Here is a 21849-nt window from a genome sequence, read left to right on the forward strand (position 1 = left end):
TTAGGATCCATTCCTTTTTAAGGGAAAATCTGTCTATAACAAAAACAAGCCCATCTGATAGAAATCTTATATCAATATGAAGTAGCTAAGCATGAGTCATTATACATCATAACTAAACAGACCCTTATATGGATAAAAATACTTTGCTTCAAGCACATCAATTGCAATGTTTTTAAAGCTTGTGTCTTTTCCTATTGAGAGGCAATTTTAAAAAAAAATTCTTTTTAATTTTATATTATGGTACAGAATTTCTAGCTAAAAACAGTCTTGGTGGAGATAAAAATCATTAAATTCCATTATTGCAACTGAGACTTTTTATTGCACAGAACCAGTTTCAAAATATCAAATCTTTTGATGAAGACCTATGAGATGTTGCGAAGGTTAAGGCCCATGATATTAAAGGTAAAGTGGTTACCTGGTTAGAGGGTTAGCTGAATTATTAAAAAGTAGAGATTATGGGAAAAGTGATTATTTATTAATAAAGTGTAGTTAGTGGCATGCCACAAAGACTTGCATTGAATCATTTCTTGTTCTCCTTACAAATAAATGATCTAGATGTGGGAAAAGAACTATGATGACACTAAATTGTGATGTGAAAAACTGTAAAGAAGAAATTAAGTGGTATAGGAGAACACATAAAGGTAAATTTATACCAAATGTAGATAAATATGATAGTACATTTTGGAAGTGGAGCAGAAACAGAAAATAAAAATGAAGCTTAATAGCAAAATTCTCAGTATTGTGGGGTAACGGAAAGATCTAATGGTACAGATACAGGATTGTAGGTAGAAAAATCAATAAAAAAAGGGAAATGGGATTCTGAGTTTTATATTTGATGGCTTTGAATGTAAAAGCAAAACGGTGACATAAATCTCTATAAGACATAGAGTCATGCAGTACTCCATGAAATTTTGAGCATCGTGTTATCAGAAGAATACTGGAATTGTGGAAAAGGTGAACTGTCGATTCATTAGGCTGTTGCAAGAGACGAGAGGATACAATTCATAAACTTAAAAAATGAGGGCCATATTTACTGAAGCAGGAAAGGTTATTGGGTTGGGGGGGGTTGCTAGTTATTGCTCAAAATTATCCAAAGTATTGAGAGAATAAATTGTGAAAGACTTATTTCCACCAGTATGAAGAATTAACAAAGCATAAATGCAGGATTCCTGGTAGAAACAAGGGGCAGATTACTAGGATGTAAAATTGTTTAATATAAGAAGCTATTAAAACTGAGTCAATCACAACATTTAACAGGAAATAAAAGGAGAAAAATATTGAAGCATTCGAACATATGAAATGGTAGCAGGAGTAGGCCCCTCGGCCTGCTCTGCCATTCAATAAGATCATGACTGATCTGATTTTAACCTCAACTCCACTTTCCCTTCTACCCCCGATAATCTTTTACCCCCTTTCTTATCAAGAATCTTATCGACTTCTACCTTAAAAATATTCAAAGACTCTGCTTCCACTGCTTTTTGAGGAAGAGCATTCTAAAGACTCTTCACCCTCTGAGAGAAAAAAATCCTCATCTTTGTCTTAAATGGGTGACCCCTTATTTTTAAACAGTGAACCCTAGTTCTAGATTCTCCCACAAGAGAAAACATCCTTTCCACATCCACCCTGTCAAGATGCCTCAGGATCTTATATACTTTAATCAAGTCACCTCTCACTCTTCTAAACTCTAGCGGACACGATCCTAGCTTGTTCAACCTTTCCTCATAAGACAACCCTCCCATTCCAGGTATTAGTCTAGTAAACCTGTCATGAAAATATAATAATTTTTATAATGTTATTGGGATTTATTTAAAGTAGGAATGGCAGGGTCCACATAGTGCTTGTGTGTCGGGGGGTCTTAATTAAATTAAAGACAGCTGGTCAGAAGAGAAGCTAGGTTTGAAGTTCTAAATAAATAAACATGGCTGAAGTTTTAGAATGTATAAAGGAAAAGTTGCATTTTTCGGTAAGCCAGGTTAGTTTGAATTTCAGAAGAATGTATGAAATGTGAAATGTTATACTAAGCCAAAAGAAGCCAAACAGTGCATTTATTTTTTCCCAAAGCTTACTGATAAAATTGGTACTATGAAAGATTTTTATTATTAGAAAGGTAAAGTCCAAACAATGAAATTTGCATTCAAAGGGGAAAATATGTATGAAAGAGAGAAGGCTATGTGTAGGAAGAAGGCATCCTAAGATCTAACACAAGTGTGAAAAGCCTCCAGCTTCTAAGTACCAAGCTGCTGCCTTTAGGAACCAAAGCTAAGAGAATTCACTGTGAATATCCTTGTCCAGGGTATCATGTGCTTCGCCTGGGTCTGTTAAAATCTATTTTGTTTTTACTGTTGCCTTAACGGGGGTGTAACTGGGAGACAGATTAGTTAGGGGAGCTAGGAGTTATCATAGTAGTAATTTGTAGACCTATGTATGTGCTTAAAATTATTTATTTTATTAATAAATGTTTAATTTAGTTTTGCAAAAAACCTCTAAGACTCGGTGGACTTATTACTACTGAATTCAAGGCGTGCATCTCAAAATAAAAATACAAATTGCAGTTGTGGCAGTTGTTTCCCATTTCCCTCTGGGATTTGAGCAGCTTAGCATTTATCATCCACTGTGCCAGAACACCACCTCTGAACAGCCTCCAACGCATTTACATCCTTCTTTAAATAAGACCACCAGTACTCCAGACGTGGTCTCACCAATGCCCTGTATAACTGAAGCATAACCTCCCTACTTTGATATTCAACTCCCCTTGCAATAAACGATAACATTCTGTTAGTTTTCTGAATTACTTGCTGTATGCGCATACTAACCTTTTGCGATTCATGCACGAGGACACCCAGATCCCTATGCATCTCGGACATCTGCAATCTCTCGCCATTTAGGTAATTTGCTACTTTTATTCTTCCTGCAAAAATGGACAATTTCACATTTGCCCAAATTATACTCCATTTACCAGATCCTTGCCCACTCATTTAACCTATCTATATCCCTTTGTAGCATAAGGGAAAGTGCAGGAAAATGGGATTACAGAAGAGGACTCCAGTAGGGTAAACTTAACACAGGCATGATGGTCCTTCAGTACCCAAGGTTCTGTGAAAACATTTTCTGCAGGATTTTATAAACCCTTCTCTTGTAATCCTCTGATTTCAGCTCATCTGTTGCATTTGTTAAGATAGCCACATTCAGATTGACATTCTCATAAATAAACATTTTTAATTTCAAATTAATTTACTGATAGTGAATTAGCGAGAGTGGGTTTAAAAAAAAAACCTCATTATTGTTTGTAACTAATGTAAATCTGTTAATCTAGGTAAAGGACATGTATGTGCCGTGTTGCACATCCGTTACGTAAAAATTAAATGTCATATTTTTCTTACAGGTTCAAATATTACATGTCATTTGAGATGTACCAATTTGCTGAAATATAGATTAATAAAATGAATCCTGCATAAAACCAATCATTTAATTCTATGCAGTATTATAAACAAAACCTTCTCCCCATTAATTTTGGTCTCCCTTTTATGTGTTTACAACTGCAAATTGCAGTGTAACATTTCCTATTCAATTTTGCTACATCAATTACAGTTCCAGGCACTATCCCCTTGGCTCAGTGGTTTAATTTCATAATTCTGTATACCATGAGCACACCCACCCTCCCTCCCTTATGTGTTGTGTTCCCTACACATACTCCCTGACCCCCGCCACACCCATTGCACACCCCCTCACCCCACCTGTTCTGCAGTCAAAGCCTCTCTCCTGACCTTGTGCTCTGCTTCCAATTTTGGAATGGACTAAACATCACATCAGCGCTGCAGATTCCAATAATTACGTAGTTACAGAAAAATCAGCATTTTGTAACAACCTGTACATATTCAATTAGAGAAAAGCAAGGATTTTTGGAATAGAACACCTTTAATATGTGCCTGTATTGCTTGAGTCTGAGTTAATGCTAATGCCTATTTGAAACAAGTTATTTTTGTTGATGCATCCCTTTTTTGAAAGAACTTGGAGATCTTTTTACTTGTGCCCAGCAATTCCACTTATATGCCACAAATGAACACACAGCCTCTTCCTAAACACTCCCCTGCTTTACCTTCCAAGAAGTAGTTGGATCAATGGTGTCTTCTGTGTGTGGTTTCCCACTCCTTTGTTTTCTAAGCATATCTTCAACTAATAGTGCAGCACTCCCTGCAATGAATCACATTTTTAAAAATTGGTAGCTCAATATTGGACTTTCTCCTCTATCCTTTGTGTACTAATTTCCTTCTCCCTCCTTTTCCCCCACCTTCTGATCCTCCATTGTGCACATTTACTGTGGGTCATAATTCCACAGGTGCCAAGCAGTTGTTCTTAGTGTGTGAGCCAAGATAGCAAATGTCAGCAGACTTGTCAGCTGCAGGAGCTGACACAGTCAAGCTGGATCCTGTCCTCATCTGATGACTAAACACATGTGCAGGAAACATGATTAATTTACCCTTCTTCACTCAGGGGCAACAAAGTCAATTCTGTTGCTGTCAGTACCTCAGCTGATCAGTTAGCTCAGCACAATTTAGATTTAGATCTCCTGGAGCCCTCTCTTCATAAATATTTGTAAATTCCATATCATTTGAGACTGAATATGGTCCTTGTCAAAATAAAGTAATGATGTGGGAAGTTGAACCGACTACATGTACAGTGACCACTAGGTGGAGTCAGTGGATTAACTTTTTTAATAATTAAAAGGATGTTTAGGTAAAGATCAAATAGAATGGGAAAACTGATGGAAATTAATAATATTAAAATTTGCCAAAATCCCCTCTCCATAATGGTTTATGTGAGATTATAGGATCAACATATGGCGATTGTGGACCAAACCCTTATTTTACCACATCCTGCAAAATTAATAAGTCTAAAATTAAAGCAAATTAGAAGAACGTCTTTTGTAACCAAATAGCATGTGTGGGAAATAGGTTTCTGGAAAAAGAATTTAATGCTATTTAGATTAAGCCTTTTACTAAAATGTTTCAAAAATCTATTCAAAATGTCTTATTTTGCCTGAGTCAGCTCATTGGTCTGCAGAATATGAAGTGCACAGCGATGAGTCACGATTCACTTCGCTCATTTTCCAAAGGGAGCTTTTTTGCAAGTCTTACTTTCAAAAGATATCCATGATTAAGGGAGCCAAATCTCAGTACATTTATCAGATTTTTGCAATCAAGAAAAGTCTCTAATTCTAGTCTATTTCTTGATCAGTTGTAATGTTGAATGGAGTTCATGAGAATTACATATCAATTTATCTTTTTCTTTATTACATCTTAGAACACTTTTGTATAGTATTTTGGATAGTGACGAGCTGAGAGGGCGCTTCATGAGATGAAGGGTTGTGATAATTTGTAATTGTGATTAATATACTTTCTGCATCCATTTGCCATTCTATATCAATCAAAATAATGTTATTAGCCCCTATAAAATGTGAAGTATTCTTAAGATGTACCCTGCAAGGTGGCATGCGAAGGGACATGGCGGCCCTTCAGGTTATCTGTCTTGCTTGGTGACACAAGCGTGAACCTTCTGCCATGTACTGGGGCATTTCTTTTCCATAGAAAAATTTTTAAAAAGCAAGTGAAGTTCGCAATTTATAAGGCAGTGAAAAACAAAGATAGAGAGGAAACCTAAAAGAATTAGATTGTGAGAGATGAGCATAGTCAGTTTTAGGAAGAGGCAAACTCTTTTTCCAAAAAATGTTTTTACTGGAGAATTAGAATAAGATTTAAAGCTTAAAACATAACGAGACAATGTAATGCCCTTTAGTTCATAATGATTTGTGTGCTCTGGGGTTCAAATTGAATGTACTTTGGTGCAATTTAATGTTGTTTTGTAAAGTTAAGCTGGTATTCTGTTGTTTCAGCCAGTCACCTTTAGGATTGAGGACAAATTTTAGAGTTGCTTAGAGGTTCTACTTGTGGCTCGGCACAATCAACAATATGTTTGTATGGAATTTTGCATTGATAGGCTTGATATCTGATATCAAAAATATGAGGCAGCAGTTGCATCCTAAAGCTTTACCCAGTTTCATACTTCAGGAAATAGTGACAATTTGGTACATGGATTTCTTTTTTTCATCCTGATTCAAATTTGGTTGGATGTCATAAAGAAAGAAACTGTATGACCTTTTTGGATGGATGACCAAGATGGTTGGAATGGCCAGCATCATCTTTGTTTATTTTGTACATTTAAGTGGCTTTATTGTGTCTTAGATTTGTACCACAATATTTCAAGTACAATGTGAACATGGACATTTTGAACTTGTATCTGTTCAATAAGCTGTGCTTATTGTCAAATCTGGTGAATTTATGAAAAAATATTAAATTGTTTGCATTATCATTTTATAGTTGTTTCTTGCTTGTGTTTTGGTTTATTTTTTATATTCTTTCACAAGTAGGATTGTGTGCTGTTAAACTGGTTTTGAGCATAAAAGATACTATAATAAAAAGCCAAAGTTTGTGATGTCACCATCCTACCACATGTCTGCTAGAACTGTACCAGGTTGGTTCCAAACTGTTTCAATATATTTGTATTTGTTCTTGGGGTATGAGTTACACTTGCAAGGTAGTATTTGTTCCCCAACCTTAGTCACTCAAAGTTCTTTAGTCACATAGTGTGAGACAGGCATGTAAGTCACTTTCATTGAGAGATTCCTTTCACTGAAGGATGTTAATAAACCAGTTGAGTTTTGCAACAGTCTGGCAACTTTTATGGTAATGGTCTGGCCTATCCCACAAATAAATAGATTTATTGAATTGTGGGATTTGAAACCACAACCTCTGGATTGGTAGACCCAGTACTATAAACACTAAACTGCTGTTCCTGCTGGCCTTACTGACTAATCTGCCAGGCTACTGCTTGTGGTTGTGGATTCGTGCTGGAAAGTATCTGGACAGGATCAAACCTGGCAGTGAAGCTTCCCCATCCTAGAATTGCCTCTTAATATTGCAAGTCTGTTGACTGAAAACACCATGGTATTTGCTTTATCCAAATAGTCCTAGAAAATTGAGTAAGTGAGTAATTCAGTTTATTGCAACAATAATTCTATTATTGTATTCGGGAAACTGATCAAAAAAAAATTAAATTATTGTACGTTGTGCATTCTCAAGTCGAACAAGCCTGAATTAACAGCTTTATATTTCTGTGTACACAAACACAAGAAGCTCCCTCTTATTAATTTAGGTTATCTTACTCAGTGCATTGAAATCGTTATAATTTAAGAAGTATTGTCACTTTAGGATGAGTGAGAATGCTGGCATGCGAAAAGATTGACTTTCCCATGAATTTGCAAATTAAAAGCCACTGAGGCATGATTCATTGGCCACACTGCTGGATATCTGTGGCTCTGATAGCCAGTGTTCTAATAATATTTTATTTATTGATTTTTGTTCACTTATATCTTTCATCAATAGGATTGTGTGCAGTTAAACCAGTACAAGCTAAAAGATGAAATCGGAAAGGTGAGCATCAAGAAATCAGAATACAAAATAATTTTTACATTGAAAATTTGTTCTTAAATACTCTTAACCATGCGTCTATGCTGTTGCTTTTGCGGCTGTACTTTGCTGAATATTAGAAATGTGAAGTATTATTTTTTGCAGATAATCTTTGTAGTCAAGAGTTTAGATATGCAATAGTCTCCACGCTCCCTACATCTAGGAAAGCTTCACTATAGAAATTAAAAATGTATTTGGAAATTGAGCATCCTGGCAAAGCGCTCCCTCCTTCCTGTGTAGCCTTCGCATTAACTCTCTCTACAGTGACTGACAGACCATGTTCCCATCCCTGCTGAGCTACTTAAATTTTCTTACTAACATTTACAGCTTTGTTGACTTTAATATCCATGTGATGCATAATTTATACATTAGTCATCAATTAATTCTAGTGTTCTACTAATGTAACCTCCCGTTCTGTTTCCAAAAGCACCCTCTCTTGCTGACAGTGAATTAATCTTACATGTGCTTTATAAAGCATTTGGAAATTCACAGTGTGGTTATAATTGATGAATTATGCCACGTAATTGTCTTCTGAATGTATTGTGTTCTTTTGTGCAGGGTTCCTATGGAGTTGTCAAATTGGCATACAACGAAGATGATAACACCTACTATGTATGTGCTGAATAAATCAAACATTTCTCTTATTGGGTGTTCTAAACCAAGACCATTTACATTTTTCATATTTTATGTTGATGCAAAAAATTTACATCCAATTCTCAAAAAAAATAAGAACAGCTTACTAGCAATGGATACGGAAAAACATTTTTGACCTGTAAAAAATCTGTTCAGCTCACATACTGAGCATTCATTAATTGACCCAAAATATGATTGAATTTTATACAGATTAAACATATGAAACATTACTTTTTATTGACAACTGAAGTTAGCAGCTCTGCATTATGATACAGTATTTCAGACATCACTTGCACTCTGATTTTATTTCAGTCAGATATTTTATTTACATTTGATGACGTGAAAGTATCTATGTTCTTGTATGACGGTATAAATAAAGCTATAGTGATATTTATAGGCTTATGTAGAAACAATTGTATTTCTAGGTGAAAATATTCCAATCCCACAAAGTTTAATGTTTCTCCAACTGAAGTTATTTTTATTTAATACTCTGCATTTTGCATTTTAATGTGCATAATTACATTTTCAAAATATGATTTTGCTATGAGTTAAACAGATCCCACATTGAATGGGAATTTCATATCACAGATTTTTATGTAGATAATTGACCATAGGATAACATAACTGAAGTCTAATTTCTGTTCTTATTTTCTTTGATATAATGCTGTTTATTGTCTAATCCAATAAATATAACTTTTTTTAATATTTTCTGAAATTCAGGGTTACTGATTCTTGTTGTCATTTGTCAGATTAAAGTTTAATGATTTTTTGAATTAAAAGGCTTCACTAATATTAATTAAACTTTCTTGCTAGGCAATGAAAGTCCTTTCTAAGAAGAAGTTAATGAGGCAAGCTGGATTTCCACGTAAGTATGGTGAAGGTTTTTTTAAAAATGTACTGCAATATTGGCAGTCCTTGAAGTTACAATATGGAAATGGGTCATTTGGCCCAATCAATACATATTGGTATTCATGCTCCATGCGAGTAATAGTTCTAATTCCATGTGCTCACCTTTTTGTCGCATTAGTTTATCCCACTTACTTTCAAATACTGACTGTAGTAGTGCATTCCACAGCTTCACTACCCTGTTTGGAAAATGTTTCTCCTGCTCTGTATCCTAAATTTCTAGCATTTGATCTTATACCTACATCTACATCCTAAACCCCTCACCCACTGGAAATATTCTATTGCTCCCTGGTGTGTCCCATACCTTCATAATTTTAAATAGATTGAGAAAATCAAATAATTTTTCAGTTTGCAAATAAAATTGATGTTCAAGATGGTGTACTATCATGGAGATCATGAACACTGATTCTCCCACTTTTCCATAAGAACAGCTTTCAGTCTCAGCCCTACAATCTTCAAGATTTGCCAAAAAGTGGAGATAAATTTCCCCAGATGGAAGAAAGGAATATCCTTAAAGGAACAGAAAGTGCTAGAAATACTAAGCAGGCCAGCCAGCATCAATGGAGAGAGAAACAGAGTTAACATTTCAGGTTGATGACCTTTCATCAGAACTGGGAAATATTAGAGGTTTTGAGCAAGGGGTGGGTGGGACAAGGACAAAGGAAGGTCTGTGATAGGGTGGAAGACAGGAGAGATTGACTGACAGAAGAGTTAGTCATAGAGAGCCAAAGGGATTGGTGATGGGCGAGAAAAGAAAGATACAAAAGATGTGCCTAGAGCAGATGCAAAGAAAAGGAAACAAAATGGTGGAACTGGGTTTATGGTCTGGAATTGTTTGATCTCAATGTTGAGACTGTAAAGTGCCTAATCGAAAGATGAGGTGCTCTTCCTCAAGCTTACATTGAGCTTCATTGGAACAATACAGCAGGCCAAGGACCAAGATGTCAACGTGGGATCAAGGTGGAAAATTAAACTGACAGATCACCGGAAGCTCGGGATCACGCTTGCGACTGAACAGAATTGTTCTACAAAGCGGTCACCCTATCTGCGTTTAGTCTATCCAATGTAGAGAAGACCACATTGTGAGCAGTAAATACAGTATATGAAATTGAAAGGAGTACATGTACGGTGGTCGTTGAGGAGAGAGGAGGTAAAAGGGCAGGTGTTACATCTCCTGTGTTTGCATGGAAAGGTGCCATGGGATGGGATGGGTGTTGGAGATGATTGAGAAGTGGACCAAGGTATCACAAAGGGAACAATCCTTCAAAGCACTGAAGGGAGTGGGGGGGGAAGCTATGTGTTTGGTGGTGGCATCACACTGGACTGGTGTGTTGAATATGGAGGCTGATGGAGTTGAAGGCGATGATAAGCAGGAATCTTCTAGCGGTTCTGGGAGGTAGAGGTAGGAGTGAGAGCAGAGGCATGGGAAATGTGGCGCATACGGTCGAGGACCCTGTCAACCACAGTGGAGGGGTTGGGGGGAATCCTTGGTTAAAGAAAAAAGAAGACATCTCAGAAGCGCCGGTGTGGAAGGTTGCATCATTGGAACAGATGTGACGGAGAAGAAGGAACTAGGAGAATGGAATGGAACCCTTACAGGGTGTAAGGAAGCGTAGTCAAGGTAGCTGTGGGAGTTAGTGGGTTTATAATGAATATTAGTTATAATCTATCACCAGAAATGGAAACAGAGAAGTCAAGGAAGGGAAGAGTTGGAGATGGACCATGTGAAATTGAGAGAAGGTGGAGATTTGAAAGGAAAATCTTTGTTACTGTAAGAGGAAACACCGCCACATGGAAGTTCGCCTTCAAGCCCCTCATCATCCTGACTTGGAAGTATATCGCCATTCCTTCACTGTTACTAGGTCAAAACCCTGGAACTCCCTAAAAGCACGGTGGATGTACCTACACCACATGGACTGCAAGCGGTTCAAGAAGGCAGTTCACCACCAACTTCTCAAGGCTAATTAGGGATGGGTAATAAATGTTGGCCCAGCCAGCGATGCCCACATCCCATGAATAAATAAAAGAAGCAGATAAAACCTCGTAGAATGGGGAAGGAGACAGATTGAAAATATCAATCACACAGTGGGGAAAGTGCCTGGACAATGCTAAAGGAATAGAAAAGGTAACACACGTAAAAAAGCTAAATTCAGTTTCACTGTGATTTCAGGGAAGAGAAATAAACTTTATTGATCGATTACATAATGCAAATGTACTCACTGCAATTTGGGGAATTAAGGATGCAGCCTGAAATTTCCCAAGATGCAGCTCCAACAGGTGCTGCTCCTGCTGACAGCTCTGGATCAGAAAATTGCACCTATTGTTTCACACTAATGTGTATGATCACTCACTCATTCCAACCCTCAAAGTTTTCTACTATTAGATTGAAAGGATATAATGCCTTTCCCAGGCATAACATTTATACTGTCATTGGACTCATGAACAACAAATGTAACTTTTTAAAGAAGTTATCATTTATTTCATGCTGTAATACAAAATTGTGAGGAAGGGTTGCTTATGATGAACCATTCATTTTAGTATGTAGCAACCTAGCAGATAATGATCCTGTTCTGTTGTCTAGGTCGTCCCCCACCTCGAGGTGCCAAAGCTGTTCCACAAATCTCTGCACAGCCAAAAGGGCCTTTGGATAGTGTGTACCAAGAAATTGCCATTTTGAAGAAGTTGGATCATCCAAATGTCGTCAAATTAGTTGAAGTATGTTTTTCTTTTCCTCTCTCCTTTACTCTCTCCAACAAGTTCTGGCAGAAGTATATTTATATGGAAGCAATTTGGGTTATCAAATTTCCCATCTGCATCCATATATATGTGAACATAACTTGTCATCTTAGGCATTTTTAAAATACTGTATCAGATTTTAATCAAATCTTATTAGCGTTTAATGGTTCCTTTAAAAAGTGAGCACTTCTGAGAACTGTCTTTGTCATGTTCCTGACAATGTAAGCAATAATGTTTCACTTCAATCATTTAAGAATCTCTTTATTACATTTCAACAGACTTTTAAGTTGCTTTTTATTACCAGCCCCTGGAAACTGAGGATTGGTTGCAGAATATCATCGGTGTATGAAACTATGTACCTCATTTTTCCACTCCAAAAAAGGTAGTGAAAAGGGGGCACGATGTTGGCAAGCACTAATGAATTATTTGCCTGTTTTCAGAACTGATGTATAGATTTCTGTTCTTCTAAAAGTAGGTTAATGAAGATTTGCAAAAAGTAAATAAAAAAATATTTTCTTCCAGTTATGGTTTTGTGAAGGTCTTATAAAAAAAACTGAGTATTTTACTGTAACTCACACCTATAGTTAGTGATGTTACTGAAGAAGGGAGTTGGAAATAATGGAAGAATGCAGATTTTTTTTTTTTGCCAGAGAGCATGACTATAGAAATATTAGCAGATTTATCACAGTGTAGCTGTAGGAGGAGAAGGTGACTCTTAACACAGAGGACATAGGAAGCAACATGCAAATAGATCACATGGTACCAAATAAATAAACACACTTATCCATTGGGTTTTGCATAATCACTATGCTATTATACATTTATGCTTACTCACTTTTTATGAACACATTGATATAATATACTTTGTAAATCATGGGCTGTGTAAATAATATGGCGCAAACTATAAATTCTATGCTCCTATCTCTGTAGCCCTGCATGCCTTCTAAATTTTCCTCCTAAGAAGGTCTATAATAGTTTGCTCATAAGACGTGAGCAGATTCACTTCTTAAAGATTATGATTTAATTTATTCTGTGTCCATCATTGTATGCAAGTTCAGTTTAATATTGAGAGCGGGGGTGGGGTGGGGGGGATTGAGACAGGGTAACTTGGTCCATGGAAGTGTCTTCATTCAGCCCACTCTTTACATTATACGTGTCATGATAGGAATTTGCATAATCCTGCCATTTTTAATCTCTTGCTTAGTGTCAGTTCAGTGTTCTTACATACTCCTTTAACTTTCATGTGTGTATATTTGCGTCCAGTGCAATATTCATGCTTTGCTCGTGTTTACTACTTTAAGTCTCTCAACTTCTTACAGACTTCCCACTTGATCCTCAATGTAATTAGCAACATGCTCTTGATATTACAATTCACAAACTTTGGGGCTGTTTTTCCTACTGAACATCTCATAATAGAGCTTATTATGTGTCCAGGGCCAGCTTGCTAAAATATCCTTTTTGAATTAGGTGTTGTGTCATTAGCATTCTCAACAACTAAATTAAACTTTTTGACACACTGATGGGTAGCTTTTTCACTGCTTTAGAAATGCTACAAAAGGCAAGCTTGTAGACATTGGATAAGGACAAGATTGGGCTTGACTATTTAATGCCCAACCCACCACCCCCTGGTCCTTAACTTTTGGTCCTTGATGCTCACAAACATGTATACTCACTGTTGAAGCTCACACTTGAATAACAACCTCTATTCAAGGTACTGTACTAGAGGACGGATCAGCAAATAACGAACAACTTCATATAAAGGGACATTAATTTAGGAGAAGAATAGAGGAAGAGAAAAACAAAATGATTGTTACACGGGTCATGTTTGCTATTTTTTCATTCCAATAAATCATAGATTTCAAACATCATACTTTAGTCTAATTTAATTATGTTGTAAACTATGAAGAAACACAAACAATTTTTCCTTTAAAATAAAAGGTGAAAATATGGTCCCATTTGAATTCTGCTCATAAAATAAGCTTTTTGGACAAAGTCTCAGAAACACTATGATGCCTGGTCTAGTCTTTACTTTTAATCATTGTGGTCCATTCAAGTTGGCAGTATGGGACCTACTTGTCTGTATGCTCAAGAGATAATGTGTGTTAATTGTTCTAATGTATGTTTTCTTCTTTGTTTTTCATTCTCCCTCTGTAACCCCCTTCATTTCAGCATGCCTGTTTTTGGCCGTTTGGTATTCTTCTCCTTTACATAAAATAGGCTGTCAAATCGTTCTTGTCTTTATGTTCCCACATTTTTTCTACTCTCTTTTTTTGTCCCCGTAATTCACAAATTCCAATCTTCCAGATAATGTGCTGGAAAAAAATCCTGAAGTTATTTGACAAGGAATATAGTTTCCAGTAAATAACATTTCTTAGTTTGTGGTCCCCACATGTGTTTAATTCACAAGTTATTTGGATTGATGGTCATTTCTGTTATGTTCATCTCTGATTTTGGGTGGAATATAGAACAGCGTTGAATATATAGCACAGAAACAGGCCACTTGACCCCATCAGGCCATGCTGGTATTTATGCTCCTATATTTTCTTATCTAACCCTCTATCCCTTTCTCCTTCATACCTATCTAGCCTCCCCTTAAATGCATTCTATACTATTCACTTCAACTACTCCCTATGGTAGTAAGTTCCACATTCTCAGCACTCTCCTGATTAAGGAAGTTTCTTCCGAAACCCCTAGTTAACAATGGCCCTGATTGGTAGAAATAGATTACTCCCGATTTCTGTGCCTTTTAGACCCTGCTCAAGTATCTGGATGGCCTGAGGCCAGTGATGGAAGTGTTATGGCAGAGCCAATGGTTAATTCCGAGTTGTTCAAATCCCAGAGGGAAACTTGAGACAACTGCAACAACTACTTTTTTCAATTTGTATGTTTCGAGATACGGGCTTTGAATTCAATAGTAGTAAGACCACCGAGCCTTAAGGGTTTTTGCAAAACTAAATTAAACATTTATTAACAAGAGAAATGATTTTAAGCACATACATATGTCTACAAATTACTACTATAATAACTTCTAAATCCCCTAATTAATCTGACTCCCAGTTACACTTTCGTTAAGGCAACGGTAAGACACACAGGTTTTAAAAAGATCCAGGCAAAGAAACATGATACCCTGACAATCCAATTCAAAGTGAGTTTACTTAACTTCAGTTCTTTGTAGACAGCAGCTTGAGGTTTAGATGCTGAAGGCTTTTCACACTTGTTAGATCTTAAAATCGCTTACACATCGCTTTTGCTGCTTTATACATATTTTCCCCCTTGAATGCAAATTCCCATTGTTTCACTATGTCTTTGGACTTTACCTCCCTCATCATAAAAACCTCTCATAGTACTAAGTTTTACCAGTAATTTTGGGAAAAATAAACACTCTGGGCAGAATTTTCTGCCTTCCGGGCGGGCGGGCCCAACGCAATATCCGGCAGGCAGGGAGCAGACCCCCACCGGAGAAGCGGGCCCCGCCGCCATTTTAAGTGGGTGGGCCAATTAAGGCCCGCCCAGCGTGACACCCGGAAGGAAGCGCTATGCACTTCCTGTGCGGGCAGGGGGGGGGTATTCCCCAAATGCGAGAGTGCGCTCTTTCGCACATGCACATGAAAGAGTGCACATCTCCCTGAGGCAAAGTGCTGCCTCAGGGACATCGCTGACGGTTGTAAAAACAGTAAAAATAGAAAGAAAAAAATCCTTAACATGTCCCCCTCATGTGACACATGAGATGGGACATGTTCATAAATTTCACTAAAACTGTATTGAACTTTTTAAATCCCTTCATGAAACCTCATCCCGCTGGTGGATGAGGTTTCATGTTTTTTCCATTCCCCGCTGGGGCCCTTGGCCTGCCCGCCAACCTTAAGGTTGGACGGGCAGGTCCTTTAATTGTTTTAATCCTGTCAATGGCCTCAATTGGCCATTGACAGGTCGGCAGGCCCGCAGCTGATTTTGCTGTGGGCCCGCCTTCCTGAAGATTTAAATGGGGCGGGATGATGTCAGGGGTTCCCCCCGATGTCATCCCGCGTCATTTTGTGCGTCGGCGAGCGGGCCCCGCCTCCTGCTCGCCGACGGCAAAATTCAGCCCACTGTTTCTGAACTTCACCTGGATAGGTGACACATTTCAACCCTCCTTTGAAAACAATCTAGTTTGATTTATTGAAAACTGTAAATGTTTCCTTGACACCTATGTTTATCTATTTAACATTTCAAACCTAGCTCATCTTTTACCACATCAAAGCCTTCAGACCAGATGCCTTTAATCCAATTAAGTCTCTCTCTCTCTGTCTCTCTCACACACACACCACTATTTTACAATAAATTCCAATAACATTGAGAATTATTATATCTTCCTGACATCCCCCTCCTTATTAAAAAAATGAACCATCATAATTTAAAAACACGGCTTCATTTTTATTAACCTATCTTATACTATCTCCTATATTTATCTATAAACTTACATGCATCTGGTAATGTAGTAGTGTATTAACATAATATATATACAAATCCTTCGTATCAACAGAAATCATTTCAGTTCAGTGTCCAGGTTTTAAATGTCCAATTTTCCCTTTAAGCTTCAAATTCTTGATAATGCTTTTGCAATCAGGTTTTCTCATCCTGTCACATGTATAATCTGTAGATTAAATGGTCGCAGTAATAGACTCCATCTGAATAGCCTTGCACTTCTTTCTCAAAATTTGACCATAAGCTTTAAAGGATTGTGGCCTGTATAAACGATTGTTTCTGACAAATTGTTTGCAACATAAATCTCAAAATGCTGCAATGCTAACACCAGACCCAAAATCTCCCTTTCGATTGTTGAATGTCTTCTGTGTTGTACATTCAACTTCCGTGAAAAATATTCTATTGGTTTTTCAATTCCATTGTCTTCATCTTGTAACAGTACAGCCCAATGCCTATATCACTTGCACCAATGGCTAACTTAAATTGCTTGGCATAATTGGGTACTGCCAAGACTGGTGTCGTAGTTAATACACTTTTCCAACCGTGAAATACCTCCTGACACTCCTGTGTCCATTAAAACTTCTTGTTCTTTTTTAATAGCTCAGTCAGTGGAGCAACCACACTGCTAAAATTTGGTACAAATTTCCAATAAAACCCACTCATGCCCAGAAATCTCAAAACTTCTCATTTTGTTGTAGATACGGAGAAATCCACGATAGCCTTGACTTTCACATCTCAGAGCCACCTTACCATGTCCAATGGTATGGCCTGGATACGTAATTTGCGCTTTTGCACATTCACTTCTATCCAAGTTTATCACCAAATTAGCTTCTTGTAATTGAGTAAATAATTCTTCCAGATGTTGTAAATGCTCCTCCCATGTCTAACCGAAAACTATCAAGTCGTTAATATAAACAGCACAATTGCTCAGAACTGCAATTACTTTGTCAGTCTTTGAAATGTTGCAGATGCTCTTTTCATACCAAATGGCATGACTTTGAACTGACATAGTCCATCTGGCATCACAAAAGCCGATATCTCCTTTGCTCTCACTGATAATGGTACTTGCCAATATCCTTTTGGCAAGTCAATCTTTGTGATAAATTTTGATTGTCGCACTTTCTCAATACAATCTTCCAACCATGGTATAGGTTATGAATCCGCTTTTGTCACTGCATACACGTTTTCATAGTCCACACATTGTGTTCCTTCTGGTTTAGGTACCAACACAATAGATGAACTCCGGTTACTGCAACTAGACTCAATGATATAATTTTGAAGCATGAATTTGGTTTCCTTCTGTACATGTGATAACTTTGCCAGATTTAATCTATAAGGATGTTGTCTTAGCAAATATGAAACTTCTACACTTAGATCATGTATTGCCAAATTTGTCCTTCCCAGCTTATTTACAGAAATATCTTTGTGTGACCACAATAGCTTTTCCAAATCACTTTGACACTTGACTGCAAGGTAACTCAATATTACATTTAAATTTTCAAAGTACCCCCTCATTATCTAATTTGATTAGGAGGAAAATCAATTTCAGAATCCTGTATTTCTTCTACTTTCTCATTATCTCCCACCTTTTGGTTCTCTTCACTGTCAAAGTACTTTGTAAGCAGACACACCCTCTGCTTCTTCTAACTGGAGTATTTATTAAATAATTTACTTCACTCAGTTTCTTTTCAATCCTTTAAGGCCCACTAAACCTTGCCTTTAATGAGTCACCCAGTACTGGTAACAGAACTAACACTTTCTCCGCAGCAACAAAACTATGAGCTGTAGCTTTCCTGTCTGCTTTCATTTTCATCACTTGCTGTGATATCTTTAAATGTTCCCTGGCCAACTCACATACTGTGTCCAATCTCTCTCTGAAGTTTGATACATAATCCAGGAGAGTAATTTCTGAATTTTGACCCACCAATTTCTCATGAATCAATTTCACTGGTCCCCTTATCTCATGACCATAAACTAGTTCAAAAGGACTAAAACCTTTTGGAACTAGTTTAAAACCTAAAAACTAAAGTTGATGCTAATAGCAAATAACAAGAATGGAATTCCCCTATCCCAATCCTGTGGATAATTCTGACTATACGCTGTCGTCATAGTTTTTAGAATTTGATGCCATCTCATAGACGTTTACAGAACAGAAGGAGGCCATTCGGCCCATCGTGTCCACACCAGTCAACAAAGATCTGACTACATTTATCCCATTTTCCAGCACTTGGCTCATAGCCCTGGAGGCTATGGCAACACAAGTGAATATCTAAATACTTAAATGTTATGAGAGTCTCTGACTCAACCACCCTTTCAGGCAGTGAGTTCCAGACTCCCAACACCCTCTGGATCCAACGTGCCACTTTGCCTTAAATACCATGGGCTTCTTACTTTCTTGACCAGTCTGCCATGAGGGACCTTATCAAAAGCCTTGCTAAAGTCCATGTAAACCACATCAAATGCATTACCATTCCTGGTTACCTCCCACAAAAAATTTGATCAAATTTGTCAAACACGATCTTTCCTTAACAAATCCGTACAGACTATCCCTGATTAATCCATGTCTCTCCAAGTGCAGATATATTCTGTCCCTCAGAATTCTTTTAGTAAATTCCCCACCACCAAGGTTAGACTGACTGGCTTGTAATTTCTTGGTCTATCCCTTCCTCCCTTTTTAAATAATGGGACAATGTTAACAGTCCTCCAGTCCTCTGGCATCTCACTTGTGACCAGAAAGGATTTGAAAATTACTGCCAGCGCCCCTGATATCTCTTCCCTTGCCTCCCTCAACAGCCTGGGATACGTCTCATCCGGGCCTGTGGATTTATCCACTTTTAAGGCCATTAAACCCACTAGTACCTCCTCTCTCTCTATGTTAGTTTTCTCAAATATTTCACAGTCCCCCACCCTGATGCCTATAGCTGCAACGTCCTTTTCCATTGTGAAGACCAACGCAAAGTATTCATTGAGGACTATACCCACATCTTCCGAGTCCCCACATACATTACCTCTGCTGTCCCTAATTGGCCCTACTCTTTCCCTAGTTATTCGCTTGCTCTTTATATATTTAAAAAACACTACTTTCCAAAGCCCCTTGTGACTCAGGATGATAAGTTGTTGACTTAAATTGTTTTATATCCAGACTGTTCATTACTTCCTTAAACAGCTATGACATGAAATTTGAACCCTTATCTAATTGTATTTCTTTAGGTAAACCATATCTTGTAAAAAATTTAGTTAACTCTTCCACAATTTTCTTTGTTGTAATATTCCTCAAAGGCATTGCTTCAGAAAACCTGGCAGGCACATCCATTATTGCCAGTAAGTACTGATTTCCACTTTTAGTCTTAGGGAGGGGTCCTACACAATCAATCATGACCCTAGTAAAAAGGCTCTTCAAATATTGGAATTGGAATTAAAGGTGCCGGCTTAACACTGCTTGTGGTTTCCCTATCACCTGACACGAGACCTGTTCTATACTATTTGACTACGTCCCTATGCAATTCAGGCCAATAAAAATGTTTTTGTATCTTCGCCTGTGTCTTTTTAACTCCTAAGTGTCCCCCTATTGGAATTTCATGAGCTATCCTCAGAATCTCATTTCAGTCTCCAAATGGTAGTACGATCTGATGCTCACTCCTCCAGCTTTCATTTGCAGAAACATGATAAGACCTCCATTTTCTCATTAAAACATTACCCTTAAGGTGATAGCATTCTGGAATGCATTTTGCCTCTGTTTCTGAGTAAGCTGTCTGATGTAAATGTTGTATTTGCAAATCCTTTTTCTGTACCTCCACTAACCACCTTGAGTTAAACACTTCAGCTGAATTGTCTTCCAGTCCTTCTTCCAGAGCAATGTCGTCAAACACTGTGTCAGCTAATTGGATTTCCACACTTTCTCCCTGCCTTTGAACTTCCTGTTTCAACCTTTTAGCCTGTGATCTCGTCATCACACAATCTGGAAACAATCCAGGATGCTCTCTCTGCAACACTTCTGTTGAAAGCACTTCAAAAGGCTGCTCAACTACCATAGGCATCACCCATATTTGTGACCCAGCTATATCATTACCCAGAATAAGTTGAACCCCTGCAATGGGCAATTTTTCCACTACTCCAGCAATCACCTCACCTGTTTTCCACTTACTCTTTAAATTTACCTTCCACAATGAAATAAGTTTAGCATCTCCATGAACCCCACTTATTATCACCTGTTCCTGCAATACTCCCTCTGAAGGACAAATGTCACTATCCCACAACATTAAGGATTGACTAACCCCTGTGTCTCAAAATTTTAACATCTTTACCTACCCCACCCAAACCCACTCTAAAGACTTTCCCTTCACACACAAAAGCTCTAACATTTCTGCAACCTATTCCTCTGAATTCTCTTGGGTAAATTGTGAACACATTCCCACTTCTTTAACTATCACTGATTTTCCCTGTTTTACCTGTACACTAAATGCCCTGTTTGTTCCTGTGCCTGAACCTCAGAACCCACAGTACTTTTACTTCCAGACCTTTTCTGTACCCCTTTTATCCAACAGATTTTCCTTCCAATTTCCACCACCCATACGTTGTATGTCCAACTTTATGACAATGAAAACACCTCAATTTTCGAATGTCACTTCTACCCTCAGCACCCTCCTTTTTATTCTGAGAAAAAAAACTTCCTGGGAATTTCTACCTACTCCTCTTCCCTGACTTCTCACCTTCCCACTTTCTCCCCTTTTCTGATTTAAATGGGTGATGAAAAGAAAGTTTAGCTCTGTGAGCTAACTCATAATCATCAGCCATCTCTGCTGCTTGTCTTACCGTTTGAACACCCTGTTCCTCCACATGAGTTCTCACTACCGAAGGGATTGAATCTTTAAATTCTTCCAAAAGAATTACCTCTCTAAGAGCTGCATATGTTGTCTGTCTTTAATGCCCATATCCACCAGTCAAAATTACTTTGTTTTACTCTTTCAAACTCAATATAAGTTTGTCCAGGCTGTTTTCTCACATTTCTAAATTTCTGCCTATATGCCTCAGGAACCAACTCATATGCTCTCAAAATAGCCTTTTTTTAACCATATCATAGTTCACAGACATTTCATCTGATAATGAAGCATAAACCTCATGTGCCCTACCCACCAACCTGGATTGTAACAACAGTCCAGTTTTCTTGTGGCCATTTCATTTGTTTAGCTATTTTCTCGAATGAAATAATGAATGCTTCCACATCTCTCTCCTCAAACTTTGGAAGAGCTTGCATAAATTTAAACATCGCCCCACTGGGTTTTAGGCTAGAGGTTTTTTTCTTCATCAGAACTTTCCTCAGAATCTGAGATCTTTTTTTAACTTCCAGCTCCAGCCTTTTAAGCTGGTATGCCTTTTCTCTTTCCTTTTCTCTTTCCTTTGCCTCTCTTTCTTTATTCTTCTCTCTTGCCTGGAATTCCAGTTCCAGCTTCCGTTCTTTCTCGTGCCTTGCCCCCTTTGAAATGCCCTGTCTTTTCCTGCTGCCTCTAGCTCCAATTTTTCACTTCCAATTATTTTTTCCTTTTCCTCCAATTTTCTCAGTCCCTTTGCTTGTTCAAATTCAAGCCTC

The 21849-nt window shown here is 37.7% G+C and overlaps 1 protein-coding gene across 1 annotated transcript in view; it reads left to right on the plus strand.

Moving 5' to 3' along the window:
• LOC144687724 (calcium/calmodulin-dependent protein kinase kinase 2-like) overlaps positions 1–21849 on the plus strand; it is a 121332-nt gene that overhangs the window by 40998 nt on the left and 58485 nt on the right. Inside the window, exons 4-7 of the mRNA XM_078554169.1 lie at positions 7440–7487; positions 8082–8135; positions 8970–9021; positions 11644–11777. Coding sequence (XP_078410295.1) covers positions 7440–7487; positions 8082–8135; positions 8970–9021; positions 11644–11777 — 288 coding nt within the window. The remainder of the gene's footprint in view (positions 1–7439; positions 7488–8081; positions 8136–8969; positions 9022–11643; positions 11778–21849) is intronic.

Source organism: Cetorhinus maximus, chromosome 12, assembly GCF_964194155.1.
Source record: "Cetorhinus maximus chromosome 12, sCetMax3.hap1.1, whole genome shotgun sequence".
Classification (NCBI taxonomy): Eukaryota; Metazoa; Chordata; class Chondrichthyes; order Lamniformes; family Cetorhinidae; genus Cetorhinus; species Cetorhinus maximus.